The sequence below is a fragment of the Chiloscyllium plagiosum genome, unplaced genomic scaffold (genome assembly GCF_037043375.1).
Source record: "Chiloscyllium plagiosum isolate Xiang-an unplaced genomic scaffold, Cpla_swu_hap1 HiC_scaffold_1, whole genome shotgun sequence".
Classification (NCBI taxonomy): Eukaryota; Metazoa; Chordata; class Chondrichthyes; order Orectolobiformes; family Hemiscylliidae; genus Chiloscyllium; species Chiloscyllium plagiosum.
In genome coordinates, this window is record NW_028270139.1 from 158675275 (window position 1) to 158686861 (window position 11587).

The following is an 11587-nucleotide window of genomic DNA, read 5'->3' on the forward strand; positions in this document are numbered from 1 at the left end:
ATTGTTGAAGCTGTGGGCGTCGCTGGGATTGGTTGGGAAGGGACGCCGACAGGAAATTCCCATTTTTGTTTGCCGTGGACCGTTCACTTTAACCAGGCGCCAGGCGAATGAAAACAACTCCGGGAGCAAGAAACCAACGACACGTCAACAAAGAGTTGTGCAATGGTCCTCAAATCTTGGCTTGAACCTACAATTTTCTCAGCGAGACCTGCATAGGTTGGAACCATTGTTTCTCCTTGCTGCTGCTGTTGTTTTTTAAGAAAGAGCAGGGCATATTAGCTTGCTATAGTTCGGCTCTTCTGTCTTTATTCAAAATATATACACACAGCCATTTCATCCCGCGATTCCAACTCCCCCAACCCCACCCCCACCCCCAATCCCGTCAGTTTAATAATACTTTAATAACTTAAAGGATGCACTCGATTAGGTTTGGTAATTTCAAAGTTGCTGCGAGAGATAACGAAACAGAACTGGGGATTTTTTTTGTGTTTTTCAAGAGCAGCTTTGGGGTTAAAGTGTACAGCAACTTTTGCAACACGGATTCCATTTTCTAAATGGGGAAGGAAAGCATGTGAGAGAGAAAAAAATAAAGTGGGTCTTGCTTTCCTCGAAGATAAATTAACCACGTGTATTAATCTTCAGCCTATGTGAACACTTTTTTTTTGTGAAAGAGATTATGAACAGGAGGCTGGGTCTGCTGAGCAGTGGGGACTTAGTCCAGGATTCTGACCGGTCAAATTAAATGAACAAACAAACAAAAAACAAACCCAGAAAAACAAGTTAATGTATGTATAGAATTGCACTCATTTCCCCGTCCAAAGAAATTAAACCGGATAGAACTTCTTACATACAAGGCGGAGGAGAAAGTCTGTATCGCCTTGTGTCCGACTGTACTTGCTCCTTCGGAGAGATTCAACAACGTGCAGAGATTCCAATGTCAAAAAGTTTAAAAAGGGACACGAAGAAATTGCTTTATTTTCACAGAAGTTGAAAGCAGTTAAATCCATGTGTGTCTTCTTCCCATTCACTGGCAGAGTCCGCTCTCTGTGTCGTTCCCCCCCCCGTTCCTCACTTAAAGATACTCAAATGTAGTTTTGGCTTCATCTCAGTCAATCGTCCACTTCAATTTCCTCGTCTTCAGAGAACTCGTCAGTAGTCTGATCCCTGGAGGAACACTGCGGCGAATTGGGAAAGGGCCCGAGTCCAGGCGCCGGGGACGGTTTGGGGGAGAGGTCCGTGGTCTCGCACTTGGAGCCGGCCCCGTCCTCGGGGAACACCTCCATGTGAACCAGTCTCTCCAGCTGCTGGGGCGGCAGCTTCTTCAGGGACTCCACGTCGGCTTTCATCTCCTCCAGGTCCCGCTTCAGCTTGGCCCGCCGGTTCTGGAACCACGTTATCACCTGGGCGTTGGTCAGGCCCAGCTGCTGGGCAATTTGATCCCTGTCGGCGGGGGACAAGTACTTCTGGTAAAGGAACCTCTTCTCCAGCTCGTAAATCTGATGGTTGGTGAAGGCTGTGCGGGACTTCCGTCTCTTCTTCGAGGGCTGCCTTTGGCCAAACGTGGTGACATGATCTCGGCCTTGGAAATAAAGAGAGGGTATATTGTATGTGGTCATTATTATAAAACACACACGCGCGCAACAATTCCCCCCAAAACAAGATACTCGTTTATCTCAACACTCCATCCGTAATATTCTGCAACCCCCTCTTGTATGTTGTTTATTTTTAATAACAATCTCGCGTGGCAAAGATGGGGTTGCTCTTAGTTTTGGTTTGGAACGAATTAGGGGTTCGTGAATAATTGTCACGGCAGTAGAATTCTTTAAGTTCTGCATTTCTTTGCAGGGACCACACGGACAGAAATCTGTGTGCCCGCAGATAGGCCAATTCGACATTTATTCGCAAGTTTCAATGCTTCTATCCAACAACCGAATGCAGTGTAGTGCCCTCTGAATAATGTCACACCGCGCGTGTTTATAAATCTTTTCTGCGTCGCCCATTTGTTCAAAGGTTGAGTTTGTATGTACCTGAGTGTATCCCCTTTCCTGTATTTGCGCACCAGATATACATGACATCCGGTTAGAAAGTCTATAGAAATTGTAAGCATAATTACTTGAAGACATAATGATTGCAAACTCTTGATGGATACACACCGCTAGTGTTCATATATTTTCCAACGCTGACTGCTGCGTGTGTAGTTTATTTTCAATTTCCCCATCACTGGGCTAGCAATCACATGTAAATCTCCCCGATACGCGATTAAGCTCATGTTTTTTTTCGCTTCGGCTAACTATAACTGGCGCATCCTTCCGCTTTCAAACTCAGTGAGATGTTACCTTTCCCTGTTAAGTGCTACCTCAGGCGCGAGGCTGTTATAAATATTTTCACACGCACACAAACACACACACAAACCCGAAGTTGACTATTCTTCCTCCTCACCCCTCAACCCTGACTCATAAATACTTTTGTTTCCCCCGTGTGTAAGGTTAAACATCATTTGCTGCAAAATCGTGACCTGCTTGATTCTACAGTTTTTTTAAAAAAATCTTCCTTAGGATGCACAAAGTATGAAAGGCCCTCGCTTTTTCTTCAAAGCTCACAAGTGCCCCAAAATAGCAAATATTGTTTCTCTGTTGTGAAAAAAAACAGACGTCTGTCGCACATATGTTTAATATCAGCTGCAGTTCTGGGGTGTAAAACTCCTATGAAATAGTTTAATTTACGTCTCTTGAGTTACGAACTACACGTTGTTTATATGTGGATGCAAATTATTCAGATTTCCTAATTTATAATCTTACATTTTAAAAAATCATTGTAAAGAATCGATTGGATTAATTGTGAGAATGAAGGGGGAACTCTCTTAACATCTAAATACATGCACATTCGTGTAATGTATAATATTTATATCTACTCAGGAGACTGAAAAAGATATTAAAATTATTTTTGGCACATAAACATTTTAGCCCTACGGTTTTTTTTTCTCAGTGGCCGAGCTTGCTATGAAAGCATTCATATTTATTCAAATCGTAAAGGCTTAAGGAGTTGAGCGGAGACAGGGACTGAGGTACATTAGCTCTTAAGACATTTGAACATCTTTCGGACTAAGCAGGAACTAAGCGTTAATAACAATGTCCACGAGTGTAAGAAACAGGTTTTTAATATAAACAGCTAGGATAATTCAAACGGACGAGAAAGCTCACTCAATATTTTTCTTCATTCAGATAATTTCAACCTCGGTTCGTGGCAAGTGGTCGAAAAAGCTACCGAGATAAATTCTCACACTTCCTTAGAAAACAGATTTGATATAGGATGAAGTTTACCGCCTGGTGACGGTGTGGCTGAGGATTTGGGGCAACGCAGTGCTGTCCTATGCGAAATAAATTAACCAAAATAAAAATACACATGAAGAGGGAAAACTCTACCCCCCAGCCAGGATCCGTAAGAAATTACCTCCCCGTTTTAGACAACACTCTGCTCGACGGGCTAATTTACTATCGGGATGTGTTTATGCCACAAAAAAAACTGCCTGATAGTGATTTTGAAAGGCGCACACAGACAAAGCGGTAAAATGTTTGAAAATGAAAAAAGCTGCAACTTCTCAACCCCTTTGTAGTGAAACTTAACAGAAGTATATTTTAATTTAAAATAGTTTATAGGCGGATTTTTAATCTTGCCCTACTTAAATGCCCTGTGGTGAATCATTTGGCTAAATTATATATATTTAAAATATGCATGTATCTAAGATATTCGTTTTTCCCTCTCTTGGAAGTAATTTGTATTCCAATTTAACTGTTTTAAAAGGAAAGTAAATAAAAGCTCTGTTGAATACCTTCGGCCGCTTGTATCACACTCAATTCCAGACCCTTGAAAGTTTTACTGGCAAGTTCTTCCAGCGCGCAGAGAGGCGAGGCTTCAGACAGCAGCCCGTTCCTGACCACCGCGGGACCCGATACCTTCTCGGGCCCGCCCGGGTGGTTGGCGGAACAGAGATGGGATGTTTTTTTCACCGACGGCTTGTTCAGGATATCCTCGATGCTGAAGGGGGTCAGCGGTTTGTTGGAGTTGGCCGGAGGGGGGAAATGATCCAGGGGACTGCGGCGTCTTCGCTCCTCGACTCGGGGCACCAAAGCCGGGTTCGATTTCAGATTTACCCCAGACGTCATTCTAGGGGGGTGGGTGGAGGGGGAGGGGGGGGGGGAGGAGGAAGGTGGAGGAGGAGAGAGAGAAGAAGAAACGAGAATTGTCCCTTCAATGCTTCTTTCCGTCGAAATTGCAGGGAAGGGGAGGAAACAGCTTTGCTGAAACTCTTTCCCCAACTGTTACATGGGGGTTTCTTGGTGGGGTGGGGTGGGGGGTCACTTTCCGCCCCCTTGCCCCCGCTAATTTAGGGGCAGTTTGAAACCTTCGCCAAGTTTACAGGATGCCTCACTCATTGGAACGAGGCGACCGCATTTCCAGGCCTGAAAGACACAATTTGTACCAGCCCTCAGCCTGTATTTAGTAAAGTGCCTCTCTGTCTCTGTCTGTAACCGACTGTCCTACCTGGGGAGGGGAAACTCTCTCTCTCTCTCTCTCACCCACACACACTCAGCTTGTTCTCTCTCTCTCTCTCTCTCTTCCCCCTCCCTCCCGAGCGCCCGCCCCTCTTTAACAGAGAGAGAAAAAAATCCAGGGAAGCCAATACAAAGCACTAAGTTTCGGGAGGGAAACCGGCCGCTCTATCGTACCGTTGATTGGAAGGAGATCAGTTATCACAGGACTATTGGTCAGAGGAAGGCGTCTTCAAGGAGTCTACTTAGATTAATTAATTGGTCACATCAATGGGAGGAGTTAGAGTCAGTGTTTGCAAACTTTTGCTCTCTCCTGTATTTCTCCCCTCCTGTCTCTGCTGGTATTGTGTTCCTGATCTGTGTGAGAGGGAGTGTGTGTGCATGTAATTTTAGTGTCTGTGACAAAAGCTGTTTGCTGGCGAGTTGCGGAGGGGGTGGCGTGGGGGGGGGGGGGGGGGAAGGGACGGTGATAGAGTGCTGGACGAATGGGGAACGGGCGGGATGTGGGGGAGATGAAAGAAGGGGCCAAGCGTGGGAGAAGGGACGATGAGAGAGTGTGAGTTGTAGGCTTGAGGGAAGATGGAGGTGGCCGAGGAGAGGGTATTGGGGAAGGAGAGGGGATATGGGTCGGGAGGGAGAGGCGAGTGCGTGAGGGTAAGAGAGAGAGAGGAGACAATATAGGTTGGACTGAAGGGATGGGGTTGCGGGAGGGGAGATGGGGGCGAGGGAGGGTGGGGTGAGGGGAGATAGAGTGGTGACGGAGGGAGATGGAAGGTGAGGTGAGGGGAGATAGAGGGGTGAGGGAGGGAGCAGGGGGGTGAAGGAAGATAGAGGGGTGAGGGAGGGAGATGGGGATGAGGGAAGATAGAGGGGTGAGGGAGGGAGATGGGAGGGTGGGGTGAGGGGAGATAGAGGAGTGAGGGAGGGAACTGGGGGGTGGAGTGAGGGGAGATAGGGGTTGAGGGAGGGAGCTGGGGGATGAGGGAAGATAAAGGGGTGAGGGAGGGAGATGGGAGGATGGGGTGAGGGGAGATAGAGGGGTGAGGGAGGGAGCTGGGGAGTGATGGAAGATAGAGGGGTGAGGGAGGGAGATGGGGGGATGAGGGAAGATAGAGAGGGTGAGGGAGGGAGATGGGGGAATGAGGGAAGATAAAGGGGTGAGGGAAGGAGATGGGAGGGTGGGGTGAGGGGAGATAGAGGGGTGGGGGGGGAGATGGGAGGGTGGGGTGAGGGGAGATAGAGGGGTGAGGGAGGGAACTGGGGGGTGGGGTGAGGGAAGATATAAGGGGTGAGGGAGGGAGCTGGGTGGGGTGAATTGAGGGGAGATAGAGAGGGTGAGGGAAGGTGGACATGGGGTCAAGAGCTACAAGGGTGAGTTGACGTGGGGTGGCGGGGGTCAGAAGTGGGTGTGTGAGCAGGGAGAGGGAGCAGAGGGGTGTATGTAGCAGTAACGTTGCGGGGAATTGGGTGGAATGGCAGTTTGGGGAATTGTGTTGGGGAGGGGAAGTGGGTTAGAGAGGTGGGATATGGGCAAGAATAGAGGTCTGTGTTGGGGGAGGGGAGTTTGTGAGGGAGGGGGTGAAATTACCCTCACTTGTCAGCTGCAATGACATAACGCCGGGGGTGCTAATTGCCAAGCGCCGGATTATTAGCGAACTTTTAAATCTTCCACCCAGCCAATTGCAATGGTCGATAAATCATGTGCAGACTTTTACATTTCTTCCTTTATCTGTTTACCACCCGCACAGAGTGAACAGTCTCGGAGCAGTCGATTGCAATCTAATTCAAAAGTCTGCAAACTCAAATCGAGTCAAAACGCGACTCCGAGAGGTATGTAGTAAATCAATTTTTACCTTCAAAGCTCCGGTCGTTATCGCGCCGATTTCCGAGGGGTTTCCTGAGCAGGACTAACATCGGTGTTATTATAGGGCGTGCAGATATTATGGTTTTGGGCACGATTTTTAGAGGCTGGGTAAATATTTGTACCTCTCTCCATCTAGTGAGGGTAGGTTTTTACCTACCCCTCCCCTTCCCATGTCAGGCTCCTCTGAGCAGAGAGAGAGAGAGAATTTTCGATTCTTAACTTCAAAAGCTGCTCCCCATTTTTTTAGTCCCGAAACTCTTGCCATTTTGCGAAAAAAAAGCATCAAAGCGAGTAAACCGTTTATATGCATTCATCTAAAACTTAAAGCCCTTAAATTTACTCCTGAATTTATTCCTGAAATCGACTGGAAACAAATTAATTCTGCATCAGGAGTGCTGTCAGATCATTACCCTCGGCTTGTGGTCTCCACATGGAGCTAGCGGGCGTGAGTTTAAATGAGCGAGGCGGGTCAATGGACCACAAGGGCAGGCTGAATACACCTGAAGAAGTGGTCTATCCGGGTCTCCTTCCACCTGACCCTTACCTGGCCAAACCCATCTGGCTAAATTGGATCTCACTTGTGCCATCCTTACAGCCAAAATAAAGGGAATTCTCATTAATTATATCCGCTCTACATGCTTATAAGGCCGATGCTCAGATATAACGTGTCTTTTGCATAGATAGGAAATATCACTCACATGGCGTGGATATAAGATAAACAGGCGTAGCCTACATCCCAGTGCAATTATATTTATTTAAATACATCTTTGTAAATGTACACTGTCAGTGTATGATGTGAGCGTGTGTCCCACAGAGAACGGGCTGAAAGGAATATGAGACAAGTCAGTTTATCACTGCAATTGGACGCTCGATTTCTCCTGTTTCATCCCGATTTCTTCCATGGAATTTTGATGTTTGGCTCCCCCCCCCACCCCCCCTCGCAAACACCTTGTTGTGTCTTTTGAGTTTGCGTTTGTTTTGTGTGCATGCCGGTTTTGTTTGTTATTTTTAAAAGAGTTTAAAAAAAACTTCCCCGCCAATACAGACACAGCATAACGCTTGTAGTTTCTCAATGGATTACTCAGAGTAGCACAAGTGTGGGCAGGACAGGAGACATTTCTGAGCTTTAATTCGAGCGGGACCCAGTGATGGTTTCATCGATACCTTGAATCTCTCTCTCTCTCTCTCTCTCTGTGTCCACAATCCCTGCATTTTACCACAGGAGCAATTGTAAACAATCAAAGGAAAGCAGATGCTTTTCTGGGAAGGTGGAGAGGGCAGAGAATAAATACTTCAACCAAAACCCTCTCTAATGACAGATGCCCCCTTTTAACTCTGAACCGAGCCGATTAAAGCCAATCATCCTGCCCATATATCAGACCCAGTTTAGAGAATTAAACCGCTCGCTCTCTCGTTAAATTCGACTCTTGATTGAGAACGAATTTCTAACACCGGGGAAGATATAAATTGCCTCACTTCCCTTGTACCAATTATAATGTTATTTACAAGCCTTGGGAGCTAAAATAAGAAAAAAAAGAACTTTTACAAGCTCGTGAAAAAGTGTACAACCAGATTAGTAACAGTTTTTAAAAAATATTTTCCAGATATAAATGTCGCTGTATCCAAATGACCACCATCAAAAGCACAGATTTTAAGATGGAAATCATTACTGGGGAATCCAGCTCTTTTTAAACTTCGGGGAGGGGAAGGGGCGAGTTTTGAGTTACATTTGACCAACAGACAATAAAGAACAGTTACAAATAGGGCCGCGTGATATATCACTTGGCTTCTTAATAGTGACCCTTTTATTTTCCCCTTCACAAAACGACTCGCCCAGATGTGTGTCGTTACTGACGAGATCTTGCACTCAGGTGAACTCGACCTCTCAGTCCCCTTCCTTCACAGAATAAAGGAGAGAGAGAGAGAGAGACCCGGAATGATTCTCATCGTAGCATGCAGTACACACAAGCCACAGATCAGAGATGAGGGAGGCGCGTTCAGTCGGAAGAGCCGGTATAAAACAATATAAGTTTACAGTGAAAATATGACAAGATTTCAGAGTTGAGCCAAGCAAGATGCCTCACTTCAAGAACAAAATTCTGCTGAACGTCCACAGGAGAGGGAAGCATGTTTATATTAGAGATATCATTTTAAGTTTTACGTATCATTTTGAATCCGATTTCTCAAAATTATGTACTTTGAGACAGACCATGAGGTGTAGGTAAATGTGAGTATCGTTCTGAATGCACCTTTCTTTCCAAGTAAAACTAACTAAATTCACATTTGCGTTTTGAAATAATCATAAAAAGGAACTCATAGCAGATTGGCCTGAAGTACCCTGAAATCCAAACAAAAAGAATATAGTGCCACAGCCCGTAGAATGTAATATTGCCCACAGTCAACACAGACAGAGCCGACTCCTCTTTTTAGATAGGAATTACTCAAGAGGTGTGTGTATCAAAAAAATAATAATTCGTTGAAGCAGTTTGGAACATTTTTGCGTGACATTTAAGTGAGGGCATCGATAATGTCGACCTGAATGTGTATTGGTATAAAAACAAACATCAGTTTGATATGGGAGATAGGCTTAAACAACTTTTCTTTAAGTGAACGGAATATTTGTTGGGCATGAACCGGGGAAATTCTGCAAAAGACTGGCCGTTCCCCCCCTGGTCACATTTTCTGTTCTAATTTTTAAGGTCCCAAGTCTGCACTCACCGCTTGTAGCAATGAAATCAAACGCAATCAGCTGGACTCCACATCGCCAGAGGACTTCACCGCTTGTGCCTACAGCAGCGAGAACTATTTGATAGTGTCTGCTTCTTATTTATTTGGATGTCACTATATCATGGTGCTTGTTTTAATTCAAAAAAATATCATTTTTGAATTCAAATACTTTTATTTTAAGAAATGTTTTGCTTGATATCTCTGTTTTTTTTTTCGTTCGTTTTGGCGTCTCTCTCTTTTGCTGTCTTTGCTTTTGTAGTCTTGTTGTTTTTCAATCTTTTTTTGTTGCAGCTTGTTTTTTTTTGCTCTCTATATTTTCTTCAGTTTTATTTTTTAAATTTGCGATCTGCGTTTTTCTGTCCTTTTTAGCTGCCTTTGATTTTGCAGGTTTTTTTTTCTTTGCAATCTGTTTTTCGTAGTCCGTATATTTTGCATTGTGTGTTTTTTGTAGTTTTTGTTTTGCAGTCTGCATTTTTACGCAGCCAACATTTTTGTTTGTACAGACCGTGTTTCTGCACGGTATTTTATACCGTTCGCATGCTCTACAGTCTCGGTTTTTGCAGCCTGTGTTCTTTAGCTTGTGTTTTTAAACAGACTATATAGATTTCGTGCTGTAGACTGCACAGATATATGCATAGATTTTATACTTTTTACAACCCTTGTGTTGCCCTCTCCTTTTTGTGGTCTTTATTTTGTATTGTTTTTTAAAAAAGTTTTTGGTTTTGCAATGTGGTTTTGTCCGTTAAGGTGACAACTTTTCCTGTTTTCTTAATTAAATATCTTAGACCTCTGCTTTTTGTGTTTTATTTTGGTAAGCACGTTTTAAAGTCTGAGTATTTTAGTATGTTTAAATTTGAAACTTTGCTAAGAAAAATCTTTAAAACACTGATGAGAAATCCAGACAATAGCCCAGGTTAATTCCAATGGTACCTTGATGTTTTTAAAAAAAGAATACACAATTATTATATGTCATACAGTATAAATAGTGTCCTCTCTGTGTAATCGTAATGGATGAGATGGAATTGAAAGCATTGAAATGCAATAATTTAAAATAATTGGAGACAGGAGCCTGAATAAATGTAAACAGTAACCAGGTCAGCTCTCTTCTTATGGGTCAGCAGTTGGTTCAATTGAAGTCTGGTTATAAAGCAATCTATTTGATTTCACTGTATTTAATAATTCCATGGTCATGGCACGTTATTTTATGGAACCACACTAATACATGTCACAGTTTGCATTTATATAGCACCTTTAATCTGGGGGAAAAATATTCTAAGAGTTTCGCAGGAGCAAAATCAAACAGCATTTGACACGAGAGTGGGATAGGGATATTAGAGGAGGTGATCAAATGTTTGATGAAAAAGGGAGGTTTAGGCCCCGGAATGCGTGTGCACACACACACAGACACACACTCACACTCACACAGACACACAGAACAGACACACACTCACATAGGCACACAGAACACACAGACACACACAGAACAGACACACAGACACAGACACACAGACACAGACACACACACTTACACAGACACATACAGACACACACACAGACACACAGAACAGACACACAGACACACACAGAAAAGACACGCACTCACAGACACACAGAACAGACACACAGAACAGACACACAGACACACAGAACAGACACAGACACACAGAACACACACACACACACAGAACAGACACACAGAACACACAGACACACAGAACAGACACAGACACACACACACACAGAAAAGACACACAGAACATGCACAGACACACACAGAGACACACACACATGCACACAGAACAGACACACACACACACACACACAGACACAGAACAGACACACAGACACACACACACACAGAACAGACACACACGCAGACACACACACGCAGAACAGACACACACAGACACAGAACAGACACACAGACACACACAGGCAGACTCACACATAGAACAGACACACAGACACACACACGCAGAACAGGCACACAGACACACACATGCGCAGAACAGACACACAGAGACACACACGCAGACACAGAACAGACACACACGCAAACACACACACATGCAGAACAGGCACACACACACACACACATGCAGACACACACACAGAACAGACACACGGACACACACACACTCACACACACACTCACACACACACATTCACACAGATATAAAGACACATAGCCCCACACAAACGCTGCAAGCACTCACCCAGACTGACAGACAGAAATGCACAAGCACTCAGTACACAGAAAACACACACAAAATAACACAAAGTAACACATATAGCGAGCCACACAATTCATGCACATGCACATATAGAGCCACAAACATAATCAGACACACACTGTTACTCAGACACACAGGCACACACACAGAGTCACATAGATGCACCTGCACACATTTACCCACAACATAATTCTAACCTGTTTTATTTTAGC

General features: G+C 44.5%; 1 protein-coding gene and 1 long non-coding RNA gene across 5 annotated transcripts; one reads left to right on the forward strand and one right to left on the reverse strand.

Annotated features, from left to right (window-relative positions):
* Nucleotides 1-775: 775 nt before the first annotated feature.
* Nucleotides 776-4558, reverse strand: lbx2 (ladybird homeobox 2). The gene is made up of 2 exons (XM_043692769.2): nucleotides 3830-4558; nucleotides 776-1579 (listed from the first exon to the last, which is right to left on the reverse strand). The coding sequence occupies exons 1-2, from the start codon at nucleotides 4161-4163 to the stop codon at nucleotides 1110-1112; spliced, it is 804 nt and encodes a 267-aa protein (XP_043548704.1). The 5' UTR covers nucleotides 4164-4558; the 3' UTR covers nucleotides 776-1109.
* Nucleotides 4028-9933, forward strand: LOC148152251 (uncharacterized). 4 transcript variants are annotated; one of them, XR_015760169.1, is made up of 3 exons: nucleotides 4028-4133; nucleotides 6299-6380; nucleotides 9114-9933. It is a non-coding gene; the product is annotated as an uncharacterized LOC148152251 (long non-coding RNA). The 4 variants fall into 4 exon arrangements; XR_015760149.1 differs by lacking the exon at nucleotides 4028-4133 and adding an exon at nucleotides 4705-4835; XR_015760155.1 differs by lacking the exon at nucleotides 4028-4133 and adding an exon at nucleotides 4783-4891.
* The last annotated feature ends 1654 nt before the right edge of the window (nucleotides 9934-11587 follow it).

Coding starts and splice junctions, on each gene's coding strand:
- lbx2 (XM_043692769.2), bottom strand. CDS start 4,163: ATGACGTCTGGGGTAAATCTGAAATCGAACCCGGCTTTGGTGCCCCGA. Junction 1,580..3,829: donor TGTGATACAAGCGGCCGAAG/GTATTCAACAGA, acceptor TTTATTTCCAAG/GCCGAGATCATGTCACCACG.